Raw genomic sequence first — 26,653 nt, forward strand, 5'->3', positions numbered from 1 at the left:
TCTTACTAATAAAATCTCAACAGAAAAGATATGCTACGTCTTAATCTTGGAATCTCCATCTAAAGCGCTGATCGTTTTTTCCTTTTTTATCAACATGAAGCACTAATTTAACAACATATAATTGTGTTTATCTAGTTACAAGATCTTCAAAACTTATGTTAAAAGAAGACCATATGAATATAAAGAGTATATAAGATCCTATATTATTGATAGTGGGTTTCTCATCCTCTTTATATTTATGTTGTCTTTTTTCACCTAATTGCTTCACCTTATAAGTTTATTAGAGATAGTCTTTTTCCTTTCGTGTATCCCGACTCGCCACATGTAAACCCGCTTGGGCCCCACCCTGCGCGTCCGGCCAAGATTTCCACGAGAAAAAAATAAGACCAATCGACGTCCCCCGGTTGCTCTCGTCTGGACATAATTATTAGTGTCTCCGCCGCCTCAGTCGGGTCCCAGGATCGAGGGGAAGCACGTCCGAAAGCGCGAGCGCGTGTCGCGACAAACTGAAGGCCAGTGACTTCTCTCTGTCCCAGCCAACCTGTCAGATATAAAGCTGCTTGTGGAGAGAGCGAGAGAGCGAGAGAGTTCGTGCACGAGGGAGGCAGAGAGATAGAGGGAGATGGCGACCGAGGCGAGCAACGGGAATGCGTGCTGCGCGAAGGGGCCGGGGCACGCGTCCCCGCTGGATGCCATGTCCGGCCCCAGAGAGAAAATCCTCTACGTCACTTGCGTCTACTCCGGTGTGTACTTTGCTTTCGCTCCGTCGCCTCCCCCCGATCGATCGTTCTTCTCGACCCACCTCCGTGCATTTGTACTCTCGTCTTCGCCATTATTTCGCCTCCTTTTTCTTCTTCTAACCGGGAGTTGGGTCCGTTCTGTCTTTTTTAAGATTTCCGTCTTGGCAACTTGGTGCGGTGCTCTGTTGTGTTACTCGACACAGTCGCTGATTAACCCAGCAACAATAAAGGAACCGCGTCCATATGGCTCCTGGAATGTCCTGTGATACGGATGATCTGTGTCATGCAGTTCTCGATACGTAGTTCTTATGCTGGTTTTGAACATGTGGTGAGGTCTTTCTAGGAAGAGCTTGGTTTTCGCTCGATGGCTGAAATGGGTTCTTTATGAGGAATCGATTGGCTGTCCTTAGATTGAAAGATGCCATTTTTGGGTGAACACGATGCTAATTTCGGCGTCTACTTTGCTCACCAAATATGTTGTATGTACTTATGTCTGATGTCTGGCTGGTGCTAGTGCTTGGTGTCTCCAAAATTCGAAAAGAGATTGTGAAATTTTCGTTCTTGGGTCAGGAACTGGAATAGAGAAGCCCGACTACCACGCCACGGTGGACGTGGATCTGGACTCGCCCAGCTACTCGAAGGTCATCCACAGGCTCCCCGTGCCCTACCTGGGCGACGAGCTCCATCACTCCGGATGGAACGCGTGCAGCTCTTGCCATGGGGATCCGTCGGCTGACAGGCATTTCCTGATCCTGTTATCTTTGATGTGAGAAGCCTGTTCTCATGGTCCTTCTATTTCTACAATTTGTTTTCCAAAGTCCGGGGAAAAAAAAACGCGTCTTGTTAAGGAGAGAACGGGGTACTATGATGAACTGACGCAGTTCCTTTGTTTTGAGTGCATCATTACCTGAGAAGGACAACCTTTGCAGTTTATGTATTGCTCTGCCAGAATATCATTTGGTATATGAATGCCTGTGATTTTGAATATTGATTGGCTTACTAAGCGATGTGACAGTCTTTTGGCAATGTTAATTTTTCTAAATGCTGGTGTGCTATCTACCAAATCAGCTACTAGTATGCCATTTTATTATACCGGTATCATACCTAGTACTTTGTCTTCACATAAACGTTTCTTTTCTCTTTCTTTGTAATTCATCTGGACTCTTGATTTTGGACTGCAGTACCCGTCTTCATCGTTGTCTTTCATCTTCATTAGTCATAGTCACGTATTGCTGCATCCTGCTGTGAGATCTCATTTGATCAATTTTATTGCATTTCCTACCTGAAGTCGAATCAAAAGGAATGCACATGTCTAACAGCTGAACTTCTTAATCTCTCATTTTAAAAGACACTTGACCTCTGGTTTAGTGAACTTCCATGAGAACATTCAGGCACAATGTACAGGAAGTTAGCATTCTGGACTTCATAAAATCTTCTCGTGATCAATTATATATAAGTTTGTTTTGAGATCTCCTGCCACTTCTATGCTCTACTCTTAAGGGTATCAATCCATTACAGTTGCTCATGTTTGATGAAAGATGCCCCTTGAGAGTATTTGATGGATAAAATAGCAACTTCACCTGCTCTGGTTTGGCAATTACTTTTCTTTAGCTTCTCTTTCTTTTTACCAAATCAGCAGCCAAAACTGCTTTTTCATATACATTGCTTACAAAGTACATTGCATCTTTCAGATCCGGCTGGATATATGTGATCGACACAAAAACCAATCCTCGAGCTCCAGCTCTGCATAAGGTTGTTGATCCAAAAGACATTATTGAGAAGACTGGACTTGCTTATCCGCACACTTCCCATTGCCTCACATCTGGTGAGATCATGGTCTCGTGCCTCGGTGACAAAGATGGAAAAGCCAAGGGAAATGGCTTTCTGCTCCTGGATTCAGAATTCAACGTGAAAGGAAGGTTATAACTGTTGAATAACGTACCCAAATCTTTTCATCCGTTTTCATTTGGATACATGCTAAACAATTGGCGGTGCCAATTTATTCAACTAGTCGCATCTGGCATTGTTCAAGTTTTTTCCTTCTATTTCCTCCTTTGTATCTTGTCAATATTTTTACCCTAAATGTCATCTATATGCGGCTCTGAGTTTCAATTGCTGCTGATTTTTCTACATAAGGTGGGAGAAACCTGGGCACAGTCCCCTCTTCGGTTATGATTTCTGGTACCAACCCTGGCACAAGATGATGATCAGCTCATCATGGGGGGCTCCTTCAGCTTTCACCAAAGGTTTTAACCCTCAGCATGTGTTGGACGGTCCATACGGGAGGCATCTCCATGTGTACAGCTGGCCTGATGGTGAACTCAAGCAAACACTGGACCTGGGCGACACTGGCCTCATACCGCTCGAGGTAGATAAAAAACTTAGCAGCTTTAGGTTCAGTTCTGTTTAGGTTGGTTCACGTGTTGGTTCTTGTTAAGCCACTGCAAGCTCAAAATTCTCAGAACAATGCCTTGCTGACTTTTTGTAGATAAGATTCCTGCATGATCCTTCCAAGGACATGGGATATGTTGGGTGTGCATTGAGCAGCAATATGGTGCGCTTCTTCAAGACCCAGGACGGCTCGTGGAGCCATGAGGTATTCAACTATAACTTCCTGGTATTTCACTCTTGACAATTGCTGGAATCGAACCTTTAGTAGTGGTGTCAAGTGACATGGCAAGTTCTTGAAATTTAGAGAATATATGTATTGGAACTCTTTCTGAGAGACTGCCAGAATGTCTGAAAAAATGAAGTCAAGGTTCAACTGATGTAAGCATCTCTGTGCAGATCAGTGCTGTTTTTGATTCATTTAGAAATGTTACAACAGGACCATGACGAATGTATTTTTTCTTTGTGCAAAAATGAAATTATAAGGGATATATTACTCTTGTTATATACTGACAAAAACCTATGAATTGATGCAATTTCACCAACTTTGGGAAGCACAACAAAATTCTTACCTGTCCTCTTACTAAAATCAGAGATCTAGTTGTATGTAATTTTTGTCTCGTCATCTCTCCCCTTTTCGATGCCTTTTTTTCCATGTCTCCATACTTCCTTTTCTAATTGAATACAGGCTTTTATCACCCTGCAGATTGCCACTAATATGATATTTGCAGCCCAGTAATGTCTTTTTCTCACTGGTTTATGCAGGTGGCTATATCAGTTGAACCTCTGAAGGTCCAAAACTGGATCCTTCCCGTAATGCCTGGACTCGTAACAGATTTCTTGATATCGCTAGATGATCGTTATTTGTACTTTGTGAAGTGGCTTCATGGGGACGTGAGGCAGTATAACATTGAAGACCATGAACATCCCGTGCTCGTAGGCCAAGGATGGGTCGGGGATTGATTCAGGAGGGAGGCGGCATTGTGGCAGAGAAAGAAGATGGTACGGCATGGCAAGTTGACCTTCCTGAGATAAAGGTATGTCTGTTTCAATTTATGCAAGAACAAACAATGGTAAAAGCTGATTACGGTACAGATTTCTAAATCTTGCTGGATAATTGCAAGAATACTTCTTTGACCACTTCATGCATTGCTTCAGGCGAATAAACTCAGAGGAGGACCCACAGCAACGCCAGTGACAATGGCCACAGGGAGCCTCCGCTCTCTGGCCCTCCTCCTCCAGCTCCTGCTTCTACTCAGCGGAGGTGGCGCCTCTGCCAAGGACTGCACCGTCATGTCCAAGATCCTCGTCGCCCTCAAGCCGTCAGGCTGGTCCTCGAGCCAGGCCTGCTGTAACTGGAAAGGCGTCAGCTGCGACTCCTCCAGCCGGGTCACCGGCATAAACCTCCCTTCCTCATCCCTCTCTGGCGCCCTCCCCTCAGATCTTTCATTCCTCTCCCATCTCCAAACCATCTCCCTCCACAATAACCTCCTCTCCGGCGCCATCCCTTCCTTTGCCGGCGTTGCCTCCCTCCAGACCCTCTACCTCAACAACAACAACTTCACCTCCATCACCTCCGGTGCCTTCCAGGGCCTCACCAGCCTCCAGACCCTCAACCTCAGCAACAATCTCTGCCTCGCCCCCTGGCAGATCCCGCTGGAGCTCAACGCCTCGACGTCCCTCGTCACCCTCTACGCCACCAATGCCAACATCGTCGGCCCAATCCCGGACTTCCTTGGTTCCCTCCCTAGCCTGGTGAATCTGAGGATCTCCTATAACAACCTCACCGGGCCCCTCCCCTCCTCCTTCGGCACTTCGGGGATCAAGATCCTCTGCCTCAACAACCAGGCGATGGGGCTTTCCGGTGGCATCAGCGTGTTGGCCGGGATGACCCAACTGCGCCTGGTCTGGCTTGAGAACAACCAGTTCACAGGTCCAATCCCGATCTCTCGCAATGCACTAATTTGTTTGATCTCCAGCTTAGGGACAACCAGTTCACTGGGGTTGTGCCCGCCTCGCTGTTGGCACTCCCCAGCTTGAAGAATGTGTCCTTGGATAATAATAAGTTGCAGGGTCCCGTCCCTAGTAATAGAAGTGGAATTGACATTACCTATGGGGGTACCAATAGCTTTTGCAACAGTGCGCCGGGCCCTTGCGACCCGCAGGTTACTAAGTTGCTCCAGGTGGCCAGTGTGTTGGGGTATCCGATCACGCTGGCGGATTCTTGGACTGGGAATGATGCTTGCCACGGCAGCTGGAGTGCCATTTCTTGCCAGGGGAAGAAGGTGACTGCTGTTACCTTCTCAAAGCGGGGATTTAGTGGGACCATCTCGCCCGCTTTTGCAGATCTCACCTTGCTCGACACGTTGCTGTTGAACGATAATAATCTTACTGGCTCTATTCCGGACAGCTTGACTACGCTGACTCAGCTTCAGGTTCTTGATGTGTCGAACAATAATCTCAGTGGGTTGATACCTGTTTTCCCAGCCTCAATGAAATTGACTACTACTGGTAATCCGTTAATTGGTGGCGGAGGAGGTTCGATTGATGGTGGCTCACCTGGAAGGTCAAATGGTTCTTCACGTTCAGCTGGTGTAATTTTTGCTGTCGTCATCATAGGCATCCTTATTTTTATTGGGGTGGTGGTGGTTGGCTTTTACAAATACCATTACATCATCCCAAGACACAGGAACGTTAATAGGGTAGACAATCCGGGAATAGGGATGGAAGTAGCTAACAACGGGGCCGGAAATGGTATGAATGGTTATGGTGGGGTTTCAAGTGAATTGCATGGCCAAAACAGGGGGGACCATAGTGATTTTCCTGTTTTTAATCAAGGAAATGTTAAAATTCCAATTAAAGACCTTAGACAAGCGACTAATAATTTTAGTGAAGAGAACAAATTAGGAAGTGGTGGTTTTGGTGTTGTTTACAAAGGGGAGTTGCCCGATGGCACCAAAATTGCTGTTAAAAGAATGAATCCTGAGGCAAAGGACACCAAGAGAATGAAGGGAATCCAAACTGAGATTTTGAGAATGAAGGGATTCAAAGCTGAGATTGCAGTACTTACAAAAGTGAGGCATAGGCATTTAGTCATGCTTTTAGGGTATTGTATCAAAGGTCATGAGAGGCTTTTAGTGTATGAATATATGCCACAGGGGACTCTTGCGCAACATTTGTTTGAGGGGCAAGAGAAGGGATATGCACCTCTGACTTGGAAGCAAAGGATGACCATTGCTTTGGATGTTGCTAGAGGAGTGGAATACCTGCACAGTTTAGCCCAGCAAAAATTTACCCATAGGGATTTGAAGCCAGAAAACATACTGCTGGGAGATGACATGAGAGCCAAAGTTGCTGACTTTGGTTTGGTTAAGCATGTTCCTGATGGGAAGCACTCTGTGGAGACACAGTTGGCTGGAACTTTTGGGTATTTAGCTCCTGAATATGTAGGTAAGTTGATCTCTATTGTTTCTTTCATCGAGATTACATAAGGGTGATATCTTTCAGTAGTAATAATGGATAGGAGTCCTGCAGACGAACTAGTGGACTTTATATCTATGTTTTCACCTCATTGTAGCTGGATGTTTTGTTCAGATTGAGCCTTATAATGGTAAGATTGATCAGCCTGCATTAATTAACTCAAATTGTCATAAGAGCGTGATTGCTGTTAAAATATCTAAGTCAATGCAATTGCTCTGATCTACTCTAGGGTGATAGTGAAATCACCTGACTACAAATTGTTGATTGGAAACTAAGGGTGACTTCATTATGTTACCCATTTGTCGTGTGCTTGTATCTTCTTAACATGAAATTTGAGCGTAGGCTTTTCTTTTTCCTTTTTGATGAAATTGCATTGAACTTTGTATATGAATTGGGTTTTATTCTGTTTGTGCAGCCACTGGAAAGGTAACTACAAAGGTCGATGTTTATGCATTTGGTGTTGTCTTGATGGAGATCATTACTGGTAGAAAAGCATTAGACAACACCGTGTCGGTTGAGAGGGTGCAATTGGTCGCTTGGTTCCGTAGAGTTCTAATTAACAAGGAAAACATCCGGAAAGCTATCGACCAGACTCTTGACCCCGATGAAGAAACCTTAGAGAGCATAATCAAAGTTGCCGAGCTGGCTGGTCATTGCACTGCTCGGGAACCGTTCCAGAGACCGGACATGGACCATGCGGTCAATATTTTGGGTCCCGCCGTGGAGCAATGGAAACCAACTAGCCATGATGAAGAAGAAAGCTCTGGTATCAACCTCCACATGAACCTTCCTCAAGCCTTGCAAAGATGGCAAGCTGACGAAGGCACTTCCTCCGTGTTCAACTCTATGTCCTTCTCCAATACGCAGTCTAGCATTCCGCTGAAACCTTCGACGTTTCCAGACTCGTTCAGTTCAACTGATTGCCGGTGAGGAAAGTAATGGGAAAGAATTTGGTCTGGTTGGCCATGTAAAGTATTTGATGAAGCGGGTTGCCAGTGGATAGAGAGATCAAGATACTCTCATGAAAAGTCGCTTCAAGGCTGTTGAAAATAGACACTGCAGCTGGCTGTATGAGCTAGTGGTCATGATTGGTACAATGCAATTTTGCTTCGATAAGTGTATGTTTTCCTTCCAATCCTGAGTCGATACAAATTCGCCACTTCTCCCCTTCCCGCCCTTTTTGTATATGATCTCCTGTTTTTTCATTCTTGGATTCCTTGAGGAAATGATTGACTTGAGGATGCTTATCAGAGAAAGCGATATTAAATTTGCCTGAAATTGTCTTCCCACACTCAATGTTTCTTGCTCTTGTCACAAAACATGAATAATTGCTGCACCAGTTCTTCGCTCCGTGCATCACCTTGTGTCGATATCATTCCTCAGAGTGTCATAGAGCATACTATTCTAGGGGTATCAACGGTTCGATTCGATTCGATTTTAGAAAAAACTTCCGAACTGAATCAAATAAGACCCGAACCGAATACGAACTGAACCGAAATTTCAGTTTGATTTGGTTCGATTTTTTCGGTTTTTGGGTTTTGATTTTTGGTTTTTTTTTTGTTTTTTTTTTTTTTTTAAACTTCACAAAAATCCCCCGGCCCGGTCGCCGAAATCCACAACCCTTGTCTGTAGAACATTCATTACCAAAAAAAAAAAAAAAGGACTCTAAAAAGTATCTGTAAATGACACAAGAAAACCACTGGCTTACGTTTTGTCGAGAATTCATCTTCCGAAGGTATTCCTGGCGAAGATCCAGCGACCACTCCTCCTCGCCCGGTGAAGCCATGGTCCAGCGAACGCCCCAGCCGCAGAGGTACGTCGAAATTCTGCCAAAAAAAAAAAAGGAAAGGAAATTTCAAGGACAGAAGAAGACCCAGAAGCGGAGGAACAAAGAGGGACTGAACGTTGATGATGGCGACCAGATTTTCTCTGGCAATTCCCTCAAATCAGAGGCGCACAGAGGGCGAGTGAGAGAGCAGCTTGAGAAGGGAGAGCTAGTTTGCTTGCGGAGTAACCGGTGAAGTCATGGTCCGACGAACACCCCCGCCGCAGAGGTCGGTCAAAATCCTGCAAAAAAAAAAGGGAGAAATTCCCAGGACAGAAAGACCCAGATGCAGACGAATGAAGAGGGACCGAGCGCCGTTAATGAGTCGCCACTTTTCAGCTGAAGCGACCAGATTTCCTCTCTCTGTGCGCTCAAATCAGAGGCGTGCAGAGAGCGAACGAGAGAGCGACAGAGAGAGATCGCGCGATCTCTTCAAAAACCCCGAAACCAAAAGAGAAACGCCGCAGAATCCCCATCGGCGATCGCGAACCGCTTTTCAGCGGTGAGAAAAAAACCCTCACCGGACCCTTCTCGACCGCCACCGAAATCTCCTCGGATCCGCCACCCGCGCCGTCCTCCTCATCCCCATCCCCGTCGCCGCCGCCCGCCGCCCGCCGCCGCGTCGTCGCAGATGGAGGAGACAGCGTTCAGCAGGTCGGGGGCAGGGGGCAGGGGGAGGTTGCGGGAGATGAGGCCGAGGGCGCACATCAGCGACTTCGTCTTCCCACGCGATCATCAAAGGCGAACAATCACCGTCCCGCTCGCGCTGCCGCTGCTGCTGCGGCGGCGGCTGCTGTTGCTGGGGCGGGGGCTGGGGGCTCTCGAGCTGGGCCACCATGGAGGAAGGCGCGCGAAATCGAGCCAGAGAAGACGGCAGTCGAGAGAATAAAAACCAAAAATGGATTGATTTTATCGGTTCGTGATTGGATTCGATTTTAACCTAATCAATAAATAAAATATTAATTTTTACTAAAAATAGAACGAAAAATCGAATTCATCGAATTTTTCGATTCGATTCCTGACAACTATATGCCGTTCATTGGATTTTGCAACTTGCGAGGAAGATGTGTAAAGCTGTTTTGGACGTTTGTATTTTCTAGCCAGATGGTTGTTTTGGATTTTCAAGATGCACATGACAAATTGATTTCTCAATTTTTATTTCAAAATTTTTATTTTAAAAATTAAGAAGTTAAAAATTTTAGCTTATAACTTCTTCTTTGAATTTATTTTAAAACAAAAATTTGTTAAGAAATAAAAAAATCAATTATGTTACGAAGCGGTTTACATTCCAAACCTATTTCGGCGAACAGAAAAACGGATAAGTAGAAATTTTATCATGCGTGTTCTCAAAAGTCGGAAATCTTTAGATAAAGGTTTACTTACGGCGATTGAGAGCTGGAGAAGAGAGAGAGGAGAGTGGAGTATTTTCCCAACATTATTTTAAAATTGGGATTTGGTGGGGCTAAGGGTACGAGTCATATCAACACATGATAGCTGGAAAGAGCTTGAGCAGAGAGTTTATGTGTTTAGCATGCATCAAAGGTGGGCCTTTATTTGACTTTGCAGGGTTCACATGTTATGGAGACCTTCTAAGCATCGCTCCTTTGTTTATTGGTTGGCAAGGAAGTTACGGTCTAGATGATCCAAAAGCTCACCTTGAATCGTGGAAGCGACTTTGGGTGCATTTATTTATGTTTCTGTTCAAAAATTATTTCGAGAAATAGAAATAGAAAAAACTGTTTCTGTTCAAAAATTGTATCTCGTTTCGCGTAACGGGATACATGAGGAAACGCCCATGCTAAACTAACCTTCAAAATGGCTTCATCAGCCCCTAGAGGATGAAATGGACGAAATTACTCAAATTGCGAGTCTCACTCCCCACCATCCGTCTTTCATCAGCTCCTCACATTTCTCTCCTCCTCTCCCCCTCTCTTTGCTGATCTTGTGCACCTCTGCCCCTACTCGCGAAACCTCACTGCTTCCATTTCATAGCCTACACCCTACTCCTGTTCAACCAGAATCCTTATGGCAGTTTGCTTGGGGTACTCAAATCCAAGAGGATGTAGTGCGAATGAAAATGCTTTGTAATTGGGCATTCTCTAGCCGTGACTCTGTTGGTGACTTCCAAGCTGAGAATTAGACTCCGATTGTAAGAAACACCGTCTTACATTATTTGTTTTGTTGTAGTGTTCATGACACCATATATACATATAAAAAGAGAAGGTAAATTCTCGAGTGACGAAGGAGGAGGAGGCGGCAAGGCCAGAGAGGTAATCACATAGGAGGAAGTCTTGGTGTTGAAACCAGGACTATGAGGGGTAGGATCCACTGTGGCAGAGAGGGCAGCAACGATGATGACTAGAGGCTATAAGAGTTTTTCTAATGTTGACTACATTAATTGATATTGTAAGTTACTGTCTTTACGATTACCATAAAACATGGTTGGTCTAAGGTGAGATAGAAGGTTTCTTAGTTAGTCTAATATGGGACTGGCTAGTATGGGCCGAGTTGAACCTGGTTTGTAATGAAGGGGGTTGGCTGAAAACTCTATAAATAGTATTAAAGTCTCTCCTCTAATCATAATTCTCACATGTATCCTCACCTAATGAGCATTTACCTAATGCTAAACGTGATGGGGGGCGCTTCATTGAGCTAGTGATACGGAGGGCAATAGAGGAGAACTTGCGCGTGGAACATTGTATTTCCACTTCTGCTTCCGCTTCAAGAGCGATGGATCTCAAAACAGGTGCGTTAATCTTTCTACTTAATTATGCATGTTCATATTCTAGTTATGGAGATCTTGGGATTGCGCAAATTGCATTCAACATGTGGTATCATAACCTTCATAACCCTAGAACTTGAACGCAAAGGATTTTGCCATAATTTGAGATTTTCGAGATTTTTTGTTCGATAAAAATAGAATTAAATTATATATTCGGACTGGGCTCGGTGAGACGAGCAACACCATGGGCTGCGCATCGTCGGGGGAGGCCCCACGCGCCCCCACATGCGGCCACGCGCCACCTGGGCGTCGAGCATGCACCCCCCACGTGGTCACGCGCCCTCACACGCTCCCACACGCACACGCTCCCACACGTAGGGTGCGGCTCGCACGTGCGAAGCACGCGGGTGCTGACGTCACGATGACGTCGGCGACCTGGACCCGACCCAACCCGATTCGCAGCCAACCCGACCCGAGGACCCGACCCGACCCGTTGACTGACCCCGACCTAGTTAACTATTGATCGGACTGGTCAACCAGTTGGATCGGGCAGCTGGACCAGACGGTCGAGCTGAGAACCAGTTGAACTGGCCATTAACGCCAGCACATGAGCTCCACGCACCCTACACTCAGGCAACGCGTGCGAGTGTGTGGAAGCTCAGATTGGCGCGTGTCCGGCGACGATGGACTCGTATGTTCATCCTCTATGTTGTGGTGTATTTATTTCACATGTTTGATAATTTTATAGATGTTAAAATACATACAAATCCATAAATACATGTATTTTCAGTGTATTTTTGCGTATTTTTATTGTATTTTCTGTGTTTTTGAAAATACATGTGTTGGGTTACTAGTATGTTATCACATAAACATTATAAATGTGTGATTCATTAATAAAAATTAAAATTTATTGTATTTTATTAATGAATAAGGCAGTGTAATTAGCATAGCATGCGATTTTAGTGATATGATGTCCATATCATTAAAGTTAAAATCACATGTATATTGTGTATGTGAGATGTAAAGATTATGTCCTTGGTATGAGAGAGTTTCAAAGATTTAATTGAGTTGTGACCGCTAAAGTGGCACGCTTAATTGAGTTTAAGAAATTTCGATCTCGTATATTAATTGTGATGTCTCATGGTCTAATACATAGTCATACTCCCGAAGGAAGTGATTGTGTATTAGTTCATGGAGGGATACATGATGATGTGATGGAATAGTGACTGATCCTAATGGTTCATATGCCCAAATGTGATGAATTCACGAAGATTTGAATATATTTTCATAACCGCTATCATGTGGGAAGTGTATAATTGCATGTCATGTATTCTGGTCAAAGATGATTATGTGATTTTGTATGTAACTCTCTGGATGTGTACTTGTACGTCAAGTTACACAATGCTCACATGCTTGTCTTTCAGTCACCTTTTATGTAAACGGTAACTCTGTTACTATTGAGGTTCTTACTGGTTCAAACTTTAAGAAATGTAGATAAGATTTTCTGTTTGCTATGGAGATGGTAGATGTTCATATAACTCTTACTGTTGATCGGCTAACAAATCTTACTGCCGAGAGTACAGAAGCTCAGAAAGCTCATTTTACTGCCTGGGAAAAGAGTAATAAAATTTGATTACTATCGATGAAGCGTTCCATTCAGGAACACTTGAAAAGTGATTTGCCTGCAAACTACACTGCTAGGCAAATGATGGAAGCCTTGATGGCTAGGAACCGTGTCTCGCCTAATGCTGAGATAGGAACACACCTGCAAACACTATTTACTATGAAGTATGATGGTTCTAGTGGAGTTAGAGATTATGTTATGAGAATGGTAGATTTGCAAACAAAGCTTAAGGCTCTTAATGTTGTTATTCCCACTGCTTGCATTGTGCATCAAGTTCTAAATAATCTTCCTCATGATTTCGAGATTATTAAGACTAATTATAGTTCTTAAGATGAAACCTGGTCAGTTAATAACCTAATTGCAAGGCTGGTGGCAGAGGAAGAAAAATTGAAGAAATATAAAGGGCACATTGCCCTTTATGCTTCTAATTCTGGCAGTAATAAGGGTAAGAAGGTGATAAATTATACTCATAAAGGAAATTCTAAAGTTGTTGGACCTTCTAATAATAAAGGCAATTCTGAAGGTGCTAGACCTTTCAACAGTTTTGGTCCTAAGAAAGCATTCACCAAGAATGATGTTGTTCTTTGCTACTTTTGTAGCGAGGGAGAACATGTAAAGAAACGTTGCAACAAGTATAAGGCTTGGTTGTCTAAGAGAACTAAGAGTGAGCCTAAAGGTAATAATTCTTTGGCATTTGTTTATGAATCAAATCTATCTAAAGTCTCGACCAATTCGTGGTGGCTAAATAGTGGTTTAACTAATTATGTTGCATTTACCATACAGGGGTTCATAAACCGAAGGATGCAAAATCAGGATGAATCAAAGCTCACTGTTAGAAATAGCGTTGGAGTTGACATCGAGTTCATGGGAGATGTTATTTTGATTTTAGATTATGGTTTTAGGATGGTGTTGAAAAACACTTTTTACGTATCTTTTTTTAGGCGGAATTTAGTTTATGTGTCTTGTTTTGATATGGGTGGATACTCTTTTGAAATAAAGAGTAATATTATTTCCATGTTTTATGATTCAAATAAGATTCGGTGTTGCAATTTATCTGATAGATTATATCGATTGAGTTTATCTCTCAACGACATGTACGTTGCTTATTCAGCTGAAAAAGTTGTTTCCAAAAGACCTCTACCTAAGGAACAATCTTATGCATTGTGGCATAAACGTCTTTGTCACATCTTTAAAGAAAGAGTAGAAAGGCTTATAAAAGCTGACATATTGCTTACTCTTAAAGGTGATCAAGAGACTTGCGTAGACTGTTGCAGAGATAAGATGACTAAGATAAAGAAGAAATCTGCCATACAAAGTTCAGACTTGTTAGAGGTTATTCACACTGATATTAGTAGACCATATATGGCTACATTGTGCAGAAATTTTTATTTCATCACATTTATTGACGACTATTCCCGATATGGATACTTATACTTTATTAAAGAAAAGTCCGAGTATCTTGACAAATTCAAGATTTTTTGGACTGAAGTGGAGAAATAGTTGGGAAAAGTTATAAAGATTGTCAGATCTGATCATGGTAGTGAGTATTTTGGTAGGCATGGTGATGCTAGACAACTTAAAAGGTCGTTTGTTAGATACCTAGAGGATTCTGGGATAGTAGGTCAGTTTACTATGCCCAAAAGTCCTTAACAAAATGGTATAGCTGAAAGGCGCAATCGTACTCTTATGGACATGATGAGAAGTATGATTAGTAGGACCAATTTACTTAATTTTCTGTGGGGTGAAGCTTTGAAAACAACTATTTATATTCTAAATCGTGTTCCTACTAAAGTGGTTCCATCGACTTCTTTTGAGTTGTGGACTGGACGTAAACCTAGCTTGAATCATCTTAAAGTTTGGGGATGTCCAGCAGAAATGAAGTTATATAATCTAACATTGAGTAAGCTGGATTCCAAAATTACTCGGTATTACTTCGTGTCTTACCCATATCATTCAAAGGGGTATCGATTTTATAACCCTAATGGAGATACAAGAATTGTAAAATCTCATATTGCAAAATTTCTGAAATTTGATGTAGTTGAAAAAGATAACTGCTCACAATCTATTGAAGATGATAGTATGGTGGGGATTATAGGATCCCTATCTCATCCTATGCAGACAATTATGGAGCCTCTTGCGGCACAAACTGAGCCTGTTGTGGCCCAGGGTCCTATTGTTGAGACAGTTCCTAATAAAATTTCTCAAGCCCCTCAAATTCAGAATGAGGTTGAAGTAGCTCCACTTAGAAAATCAGGGAAAGACATTCAACTATACCACCAGACTATGTTGTCTACCTATGAGAGCATAATTATGATATTAATTGTGTTGTTGATTCGGTAACTTATACGGATGTCATCTCATGTCCTCAATCAGATTTGTGGCTAGATGCGATGAAAGATGAGATGCAATCTATGAAATACAATGGTGTTTTGGAGCTTGTTGAATTGCCTGAAGGTTATAAACATATTGGCTGCAAATGGGTATTTAAGACTAAAAGGGATTCCAAAAGAAAGATCGAAAAGTTTAAAGCCAGCCTAGTAGCTAAGGGTTTCACTCAAAGAAAATGAATAGATTATGAAGCAACATTTTCTCCAGTATCTTCTAAAGATTCCTTAAGAGTGATATTGGCATTAGTAGTTCATTTTGATATGGAGTTACACTAGATAAATGTTAAGATTGCTTTTCTAAATGGAGACCTTAATGAGGAGGTTTGTATGGTGCAGCCTGAAGGTTTTGTAGCAGATGACTCAAGTAAGCTTGTTTGTAGATTGAAAAAGTCTATTTATGACCTTAAGCAAGCTTCTAGATAGTGGTATTTCAAGTTTCATAGTGTTGTCACTTCATTCAGATTTATCAAGAACAAAATAGATTAGTGTATATACACCAAGGTCAATGGGAGGAAATATATTTTTCTCATACTTTATGTAGATGATATCTTACTTGCTAGTAGTGACATTGGTTTATTGCATGAGATAAAACGGATGTTATCGAAAAATTTTGACATGAAAGACCTTGGTGAGGTGTCTTTTGTTATTGGTATTGAGATCCATAAGGATCGCTCTTACCGTTCATTGGGTTTATCTCAGAGGACATATATTGATCGCATTTGAGAAAGATTCAATATGCAAGATTGCAAACTAGGAATTACTCATTTTGTTAAGGGTGGTAAATTGAGTCTTTCACAATGCCTTAATTCAGATTTTGAGAAAGCTCAAATGAAGGATGTACCTTATGTTAGTATGCTTGGAAGTATTATGTATGTTCAAGTTTACACTAGACTAGATATTACTTTTGCAACATGGCTTCTAGGCAGATATCAGTCAAATCTAGGATGCAATCATTGGGTTGCTGCCAAGAGAACAAGAGATTATATGATAATTTATAAATATGTTTCAGACTTGCAACTAGTAGGGTATTCATATGCAAATTTTGCTGGTTGTCAAGATGATAAGAAGTCAATAATATGATAAATATTTATGTTGGCAGAAGATGCAGTATCATGGAAGAGCGAAAAATAGAAATCCATATCTTCTTCTACCATGCAAGCAGAGTTTGTAGCATGTTTTTCAACTGCTACTCAAGCTATTTGGTTCCGGAACCTCATTAAGGAGTTATCAGTTATTGATTTTGTGGATAGACTCATATAGTTATATTGTGACAATAACTCTGTAATGTTGTTTATTAATAGCAACAGAAGCCTCAAGAGGTCTAAATACATGGAGGTCAACTTTTTTATTATAAAGGAATCGGAACAGAATGGTGCCGTCGTAGTAGATTATATTCCTTCAGATGATATGGTTGCAGATCCACTAACTAAAGGCCTATGCCCATGTGTATTTGATCAACATGTCATTAGTATGGGCCTAGGAGAATCTTGGGATGCTGTTATTTAGTGGGAGCTGTGTTTTATTTTTCTTAAATAAAGTTTACATCTATTTTTGTTACAATTTAGTAACACTTTGATATATATATATATATATGATTGCATTCAATTGAATGGATTGCTATTATGTTGAATTATATATTGTTAAAAGTCTTAAGGTATTGCCAAAACCTTGAGTCAAAGCTAGGGGCATCCGGTTATTAGCTTTGTGCATATATCTTATAATACATAAAGAAATGTTAACCGTAAGAACAAGACATACGTGGATTCATTGGAACCATAAAGTCATTCTCTAATGCCACAAGTTTTTTGTGATGCTTAAGGTAAGAGAATTGTGATTGATAAATTGAATCTCTCTATGAGAGATGTTATCCATTTGACACATTACCATATTGACTCCATATCAATAAAGTTGAGAACATTCGTGACCATAGAATGTTGTGTGTATACATGCAATTATCGCCATGATTCGATGTTTAAGACTTTATGGAATAGAATTGACTATTAAGAATTATCTCTGGACCAATGTATGCACATACAGTACGATTTCAATTAATATAGTCAAAGTGGGAGAATATAAGAGTTTTCCTAATGTGAATTACATTAATTGATATTATAATTTATTGTTTTTACGGTTACTGTAAAACAAGATTGGTCTAAGTGAGGTAGAATGTTTCTTAATTAGTCTAATATGGGACAGGCTAGTGTGGACTGAGTTGAGCCTGGTTCGTAATAAAGGGGCTTGGCTAGAAACTCTATAAATAGTGCTCAAGTCTCTCATCTAATCTTAATTTTTATATGTATCCTCACATAAAGAGCGTTTACCTAACGCTAAATGTGAGAGGAGTCGCTTCATTGAGCCAATGATACGGAGGGTAATAGAGGAGAATGACTTGCGAGTTGAACATTGTATTTCCGCTTCCGCTTCAAGAACGACGAATCCTAAAACATGTGCATTAATTTTTCTACTCAATTATATATGTTCTTGTTCTAATTATGGAGATCTTGGGATTGTGCAAATTGCATCCAACAGAGGTAGCGCCAGCGGTGGAGGTGGAAGGCATCCTTACTAGTGGGCAAACTGGAGGAGGGCTGATGTTGTGTAATGCACGGACATTCACGAACGTATATGATGTTGGAACCAAAAGAATAATGATAACTTAGAAAAAATTGGAAAGGGCAAAAATTGAAGGGAGAGATCATTTTCAGAATGCTGTCTAATGTCTTCAATTTACAACACTCACTCTCATGTCCTTATATAATAGCAGAACATCTACAATACATTTAATGATTTAATGATCAAACATTCCACACACTTAAACGACCCAAAAGCCATGAAGTCTTCGAGCATTCCTGTTAGCAAACATTAAATGAAGCAACAAAAAGTCCACAAAGCCAACAAAAACACATAAAGTCAATACACTAAATGTCGAGGTATAGCAATCCGTGGAGAACTCTTCAATGACCTTTGTTGGCATTCTTGTCTCATGCTCAAATAGCCCTCCTTTATTAAATGCTTGTAGCTTTTTTTTTTGTCTTCAATCTCCTTTAAGCGCCTATCATGAATGCTTCGTTTATTTGCTTTCATTGTTCCTTTAACACCCACCATAAATCAAGGCATTATTTGAAGTATACTAACAGCCAAATCTAGAACCCAACAACCAACGCGCACCAATCTTCAATGATCAATTTTATTCTATTCTAATAGTCTCCCTAAAATTGATTTTTAAATTTAACAACATCGAGTATCGTCTTTAATTTTTCGAACAATTCGGCCTTTCATAGTTTTGTCAAAATATTTGTAATCTGATCTTCTAATTTGTAAAAATTAAACTCAATCTCACCATTTTTTACTCGAACTCAAATATAATGATACTTGATATTGATGCACTTGCTTCCGTCACAAAAAACTGAATTCTTGGCTAATGCAATAGTTGACTTATTGTCACACATTATTTTGGTAAGATCTTTTGTACATGTTTCAATTCACGCAACATCCTATGAAGCCATACCTCTTGACATGCCACCGAAGCTAATGTCGTGTACTCTATTTTAGCTGTTGAGTGCAATAATTTATATTTTTTGCGGACTAAATAATTACTCATGATCAAGGGAAAAAAAAAAAACCTATTCAGAAGTACTCTTTCAAGTCTCAATATCACCCACCCAATCACTAGCTGTGTACCCCACTTAAACTGTTAGTATAATATTATAAAATTTCATGGTCACAAGTTCCATTGGCATATCGTAATTTTTTTTTTTTTTTGTTGCATGCAAATTTGATTGGTCTAGCCTTTCCATGACCCTGCTAATTATTCTCACTCCACAGGTTATATCTGGCCTCGTAGAAGCCGAATATCTCAATATGCAAATAATGCTTTTGAAATAAGTGAGATTTACAAGTTCCTCGGTTCCTTCTTTCTCCAGCACCAATTGATCTATTTCATTGAGTCTGAATTCGCTTAAGCATTTCCAATTTCAATCTCTTTAAAATGTCATCGGCATATTTTTGTATTGAAATAAATATGCCATCATTTGCATGCTTTACTTCAAGGCCAAGAAAATAGGACATCAATCTAAATTTGTGATTTGGAATTGGCTAGTTATAACCTCTTTGAATTCAACAAACATCTTTTCACAACTCATTGTAAATATCAAGTCATCAACATAAAGGTACACAGTTATTATGTCAATGTTAGTATTTGACTTAATATACAATGTATGCTCATATGGGCACTTTCGAAAACCATGCTCTAATAGGTATGTGTCCTTCACGTGACACAGGGTTTTCATTTTAAGTTCTTTCTCAGCCTAATAATTTACTAGAAGTCACTACTAGCCTTTTAGAATCAGCTAGAAGAGACTTAGATATTCTAGATGCGAAGACTTGATTACGATAATGTCTCTTTTAGCATTCTTTTGGTAACTAACTAGTTGGTTGTTTAATCTAAGTAGTCACACACAATTGATGTCGCTAAGTGTTCATGCAATTTTTTTTTTCTTTTTGTGGGGTTATTTTCATCAAAGTCTAGACCTTGCATAATCTAGAAGGGAAATTAACAAAATTTATTGAATAGAAATGCGAAAAGTAAACAATCAAGTTATTGAAATGCAGTGTTGTAAATAAACATCCAAGTACTTGAAAGTAATCCTCTAAGTGCGAGAAAAGAAAACCCAAAGTAACGTTGGCAAAGAATGCTACATGGCTTCGTTATAAGCTTCTCAATAAAAATCCTTAGAAACTTGCTATTTGAAACTAAGGCGAGCCTAAATTTAATGAATTAGTAAGACACAGCCTAGGCTAGACTACCCTAATTAGTTAACAAATGAGTGTGGTTAAGCCTAATTGATCTTATTTACAAAGTCCACTCTAATAGAATCATAAATGTTAAATAGCCTACTTCAGACTATACCAAACTAAACTATTACAAAATTCAAGACCGGATTGGACATGGGTCTAACACCATTGGTTCCATCCAACCGCCACCACCTTGGGTATCACCTTCGACCGCCACCTCCTTGTGGGTCGATTTTCATCATTCACTCGTTCAATCCAACGCTGCATCCAAGCAAAACAAACAATCAGCGACTTCACCAATCAAGCAATCTGATTCGGGAAATTGGTTTCAACTACACAATCCAATGAGCTTAGCCACCTCCTGATCAAACTAAGGGTTCATTAATTAAGATTAGTGATAATTAGGCCCCACTTGCATTCACAAGACGGAAGACTAACTCACTAATCACTAATTAAAGCTAATCAAACCCGCTAACCTACCCACCAATACATGCATTGACAATCGTAATTAGACCTAATATTCATCCAATCAAACACATGCAAACTCAATTAAACTTGCTATTAGGCCAATTGACCTGGGAATCAAGCAATCAAACCCAAGAAGGGGCATTCCCAATTTTTATCAAAATCATGTAAGTACTTATCTAAATAAAAGTAACCTAATTCTAGCACACTAAAATCTAACATCATAGGGTGCACTTGATTGACTTTGCAAATGAACTTTAGTTGTAAAGCAAATATTTGAGAAAATGCAAATTATGTTTGATTAAAACCTCTTTAAAAATTGACTTTGAATTGAATGTGTGTTTGGCAAAAAAAAAAAAAAATTGCAATGGGCTTTGGATATATTATATAGATTTATTTATTTATTTAAAAAAAATGACCAAACCCTTTGTTGGGTGGCAAAGGGCTACGGCCGCAATGCTAGATCTAGCTCGTCGGCCCTCTACTAGTCTGCGGAGGGTTTGATTTTTAATTTAAAAAAAATAATAAAGGATGAAATTGGAATTTTGAAAAATTATTAAGGGTACTTTAGAAGGAAAAAATGAGTTTCAAACCCAAAGCTACTAGCTACTAGCATTGAGAATACTGACAGTGAAAGCTCATTCAAAATAGTTGTGCAAACGGTCTTTGAAGGCAAAAAAGTTCATTTGAAAATCTTTAGCCAAACTTATGCCATTTATTAAGTCTTCCTTTCCTAACCAAGTTTTCAATCTTTTCATTTTTTTTCTTTATTTTAGTGTCGCTGTTGTTATTATTATAATTATTTTGAAAATAGGGACTCGGGCTGAGCCCTTAAGCCCAGTCAAAATACAAACAAAACGCTAGTCTTGTGGGTCTGGGCCACGGATAAACATTGGCTCTTTTATTTTTACCATACTCCCATTTTCACTTCTAACGAACGCCTGCACCTATGTCACTCCACGAATCTAAAAAAATCCTTAGTATGAACAAAAAAAAAATAAAAATTCACCCATCCTAAGCAAAACCCAGCGAGATAAACACTTCAAAACTCCATAAATTTCACTGAAAATACAAGACTAAGCACTTCTTATTCATCCACTATCCACCCTCAACCTCTAGGGAGCGGCGGTCGGCCACCATCCATCACCGGAGCACCACAATCGCAGGCATTTGATACTCCACTGTCCCTCACCAAAATCGCTTCTACCATTCATCGGACACTATTAAGACAAGGACTGACTGAGACAAATTTGAACTGAAAAGGTGAAGGGAAGCCACCAAAGGGATATACACTCGAGCACCCGCGAAGAATTGACAAGCATGACGTCCACTCCAGTCATTTTCTCACCAGTAATCACCATGAGAGAAATCCACAGAATCAAACACCAGGAAAAGAAACAAGAAGATGGGTTCATCTGTCATTCGGTGACAACAGAATATAGCAGAAATTGAGCTCAAAAGCTAATGAGAAACATCTGCCACGACACGAGACGAACTGAAACCCACTCAAATTAATCCAAAATCGCAGAGAAATTTATGTAAACAGGGTTCCGGCATTTCGTCAAACACATGGTGCGCGGTTTGGTCATGCGGTTCACACACAAGTTCAAAGTAGCGATTCAATCCCTACTATGACGATTAATGCTAACGGGAACTTGGATCATCACATCAGCCGGGATCCAATTAGATTTTCAAACCAACACCCCTCAGAATGGCTGGGAGTAAGTCCTGTGCTTCTTACCTTACAAGGGAGCGATATCGATCGCGAATATAGATCATGGAGAGCGTGGCCCGTGAAGACCAGCCCCACGAGGGACCGGAAACGTCGAAGGAAGAAGCGAAACTTCGAGGTTTCTCGGCCCCGAGGCAGAGAAGAACAGGGCTCCGATGGAGCAACTTCGAAATCGAAGTTCACGGCCGCGAAAAATTGTCGACCTCGTCGGAGACATGGAGATTGTCTCATTTGTGACGATGGCTGTCGGCGATGAAAGTCCTTAACGAAAGCGTTAAGCGCTTCGGGAGTCTCTTTTCACGGAAAAATGGGGGCGGAGCAGAGCTTTTCCGGAAAGGCCGGAGATACGCGCTGGCGAATGGTTCTCCGGGCAGTGAAGACGATGAAGAGCGGGCCCGATCACACCCTTCGGCCCAATAGGGCTGGGCCGAGAAAAGTGAAAAAGAAAAAGGCTGGGTTTTGCGTGAAAATGGGTAAAGAGGCCGGGCTCTTCCTCTCTTATTTTTTATAACTTTTAAGACTAGCATTTCTCTAATATATCTTATAATAATTCTCATTCTTTGCTGATATACCTAATCGCTTCTTTTCTTTTTCTTTTTCTTTTTTTTTTGTTTATGTTATTTTGACATTTTTATAAGGAAAAACGCCATACTAGATTAACAAAATTAGATGTCAACATCAGGTACTTGATATTGATGTCTACGGTGCTCGAGTCATTTTTCTCACATGCCAACACCATATATTCCTCAGTACCAATGGCATGTGCGTATTTCGCATGCTCGTACATTTCCACACATTCCGATTGTAATGTTTGAATTTATTGCACTTAAAACACTTGATTTTTGGTTTGTCGCGTGTTTTATACTTTTTAGTGAAATTGAATTTCTACCACTACCTCAACCTCCTTCGCAACCTCTACTGCCTTAATAGCGACCAGACACTGCAATGCTTGCTTGGGGTTTGAATCAATGCACTTTAAATTTGCTCATGCGAGTACAATAATACCATCAACTGCTCCAACATTAGGGTGTCTCACCCTTCCTTGATCGCTACGATAAAGTAGTCAAATCTTTTGGTGAAAAACCTCAAGATTTTTTTCTAGGACTTGTATATCTTGGAGTTCTTCACCATTAACTCTCAACTGGTTAAGATGGTTTACACTTGATCATAATATGTCGAGATTGATTTAGAGTCATACATATGTAAAGATTCAAAATTATCTCGAAGTGTTCAAAGCTGCACCCGATGAATGCAGTCATTGTCTTTGTAGGATTTTTACAAAATATTCCATGCTTCTTTTGTGGTCCTTGCACTTGATAATTTTTCAAATGTCATTTCCTCCATGGCATTAAAGATGGCATACAATGCTTTTTGATATTTTTTGTAGGACTCCAGCAACAAATCTCTCTCCTCCTTTCTTAAAGCCTCAAATGCCTTAGTATGGCCATTTTGTTGTTGCCATTTTTCCACTAGATTCCACAAATCTTGCGATTTGAAGAGAACCCTCATTTAGATGGGCCAATTATTGAAATTCCTTTTGTTCAACTTTGTAAGTTATAATTGAATGGAATTGGTGGATGTCATTTCTAGCTTTGATACAAAATGTTAGAATCAAAAGACTAATTATAACTTTAAATTTTTTAACAAGGGCATAAAATTGGAGGGAGAAATTGTTCTTAAAATGCTTTCTAATGACTTCGATTTACAACACCCATGCTCACGTTCTTATATAATGGCAAAACACCTCCAATACATTTAATGATGATGACGAACATTGACCCACTAAAATGAGCCATGAAGTCTTCAAGCACTCCTAGCAAATATTAATGAACAAAAAGTCCACAAAACTAACAAAAACACAAACAAAGTTAATACAATAAATGAATGTGAAGACAAATGTATCGATCAATGAAGAACTCTTCAATGACGTTCGTTGGCATTCTTTGTCTTCTTGCCTCAGTAGCTCATTTTCATTAAATGCTTGGAGCACTTTTGTCTTCACTGATTCACTTTCAGTCTTCTTCTATCACCCACCATAAATCAAGACATTCATTGAAGAATACTAACAACCAAATCTAGAACTAACAACCAACTTGGTCAAATCATCAACAATCAATTTTATACTATTCTAACATTTAGAGTGCGAGATTGAGAATGCCTATCTTGCCTACACGAACTGTTTCATGTACCTATTGCTCACTTTGCAATGAGACATCATCTCTCCCCAAGTGGTAAAGTGTTGGGATTTTACGGAACGTGTACAGGCTAAATAAATATAAATGCAGTGGAAATAAAGAAATTTTTTTACTATACACGTATCTCCAAAGGCGTTGTTCGTGCGTTTTAATTAAAAATCAGAATATCAAAAGGGTTTATACGAATTACCTCTCGAAGTGCACTTTAAACAACTTGATTAAAAAATGTTGTTCAATTCGAGCTTCACAAGCGTCGGGCTTCTAGTTCAAACACACCACCAATGCACCTCAAACGAAAAAAGAGTTCACAGGTAATCACCATTGTAATTGTGCTAGCAATCTTGTGGAGACAATCCTCTACACGTGTTTAGCAACCGTTTGCTAACCATGTAGTTCTCTCTCTTTCTCTCTTTTTCTTAACTTAACCCACTCACCCTCTCTCTGCTCTATTTATAATGTCTTAATGAAGTCAACGTTTAACTTCCTCTAGAAGCTAGTCTTTAACCTCTCAAAGAAGTTATTGACTACTTTTTCCAGAATCTACTTCTTCCAGAAGTTGGTCTATAACTTCTCAAATAAGTTATTGACCACTTCCTCTAGAAGCTAGTCTATAACTTTTCAAATAAGTTATTGACTACTTCCTCCAAAAGTTGGGTGAACAAAAGAATAGCTCTTGTGAGTGAGCTATGTTTGATTGAGTGAATTGGTTATAGTGTGTGACATCCCTAGGTTCATCATTGACTTGACAGTAAGACTTGTACTAACACATTAGTACTCTCAAGAGAATTGATTTTCCCGATCAATCTCTAAGTCCTACAAGCCATGATTGACATCTAGTGATATGTCATGGCTACCCAAACAGTGTAAATGCTTTAAGAACATAATGAACCTGTCAGCTCTAGTTACAATGTAATTCAATCCAACTGTCTTACTATGTCTCGATAGAACAAAAACCATAGAATATTTGTCAAGTCACAAATTCAATCATATGTACAAACCTAATTGACTTGCATTTTATATGAGACATAAACAATTCATTCTTGGTTATAACCCTGCTTGAGAATTTTTAATTGCAGTGTCACAATTAGATCGCACAAGACATCATTACCGAACCATGCATGTAATAAGGAGACAAATTCCATGTTGCACACACGTGTAACTTCGTATGTGAATGGATTATGACCATCGGGTACAGAGACAGATCAATGGGCTGCCAATATGCGTAAGTGCCATAACGGTTTAACACACAAGTTAACACTGTGCCTCGGGTCTAAATATTATTTACACAAAACCAGAGCATGAACGATTAGTCATTGACCTTGCTAAAAGCTTTCATATTGCCAATCATTTTATATATGCCACGTTAAGTGAACTTGCTACAAGCACCTGTATTCTAACTCGAATATCATAATATCCAATGACTCATGACTCGTCATTATCTTAAACATCCAATATTTAACTGTGAAGTTAAGAACACACTGGTCTCAATATGATCATTAATATCCACTTAATGATCCATTGACCGTGAATGGTTTAAAAATTCGGTCTAACTGTGAACCCTTCACATAGATTCTTAATGTCTTAAGAATAAGTCCAATCACAACTAATCTTATGAAATCATTCATATAGATAACTGGAGAAATGAATGAATACGTATTTGCCATTAATTTAACAACACAACTAAAATTCTTAACATATAACTATTACATGGTTGCTTTAGTGCATATAACTAACATAAAGATCGTTCTTTTTCTTGTTGTCCTCTCTCGGTGAGTTTCCATTGGATTTTTTGAAGCTGCTTCTTCCATTAGTGACAGGCTTTCCATAGTGTTCAAGGTGGTCAGTAACAATTTTAGCGGGGGACTCAACTTTAGCAACACAAACGGCAAGACTGCAAAATGAAGCCTTTCTTTTTTCTTGTGGCTCATAGAGTCAGTTTTGTTGATCACACACTTTGAGTGCATGTAGAACAAAATCTAGAACTTAAAAAAGAAAAAAAAAAAAAGGACCGCTGGTCTGCCATTATTTGGAGAAGGAAATAAATAAATAAATAAAAACAAAATAGGGGTGAGGGGCAGGTGAAGTACAGACTTGGTGGAGAGAGAGAAAGGTGAGGAATGGGACCCATAATATGAATAATTTCTTCTATTGATGGATTGAGCCATTTGCTGATGGATTTAATACACCAATAATGAAAGGTAGAGAAGATCGTGCGTTTGGTAACATTTCTATTTAAAAATTGTTTATGGGAACATAAATAGAAAAAAAAAGTATTTACTTGGGAAACAATTTTTGAACAAA

The 26,653-nt window shown here is 40.1% G+C and overlaps 1 protein-coding gene across 1 annotated transcript; it reads left to right on the forward strand.

The window, feature by feature from the left end:
* The first annotated feature begins 591 nt into the window (after positions 1-591).
* On the forward strand, positions 592-8,005 carry LOC104414265 (receptor-like kinase TMK4). Its single transcript, XM_010025319.3, is given in 10 exon segments — positions 592-743; positions 1,311-1,506; positions 2,432-2,659; positions 2,877-3,108; positions 3,229-3,336; positions 3,894-4,086; positions 4,089-4,165; positions 4,287-5,064; positions 5,067-6,578; positions 7,024-8,005. Coding segments are annotated over 10 exon segments (3,960 nt in total). The 5' UTR covers positions 592-622; the 3' UTR covers positions 7,539-8,005.
* Positions 8,006-26,653: the final 18,648 nt, after the last annotated feature.

Source organism: Eucalyptus grandis, chromosome 5 (genome assembly GCF_016545825.1).
Source record: "Eucalyptus grandis isolate ANBG69807.140 chromosome 5, ASM1654582v1, whole genome shotgun sequence".
Lineage (NCBI taxonomy): Eukaryota > Viridiplantae > Streptophyta > Magnoliopsida > Myrtales > Myrtaceae > Eucalyptus > Eucalyptus grandis.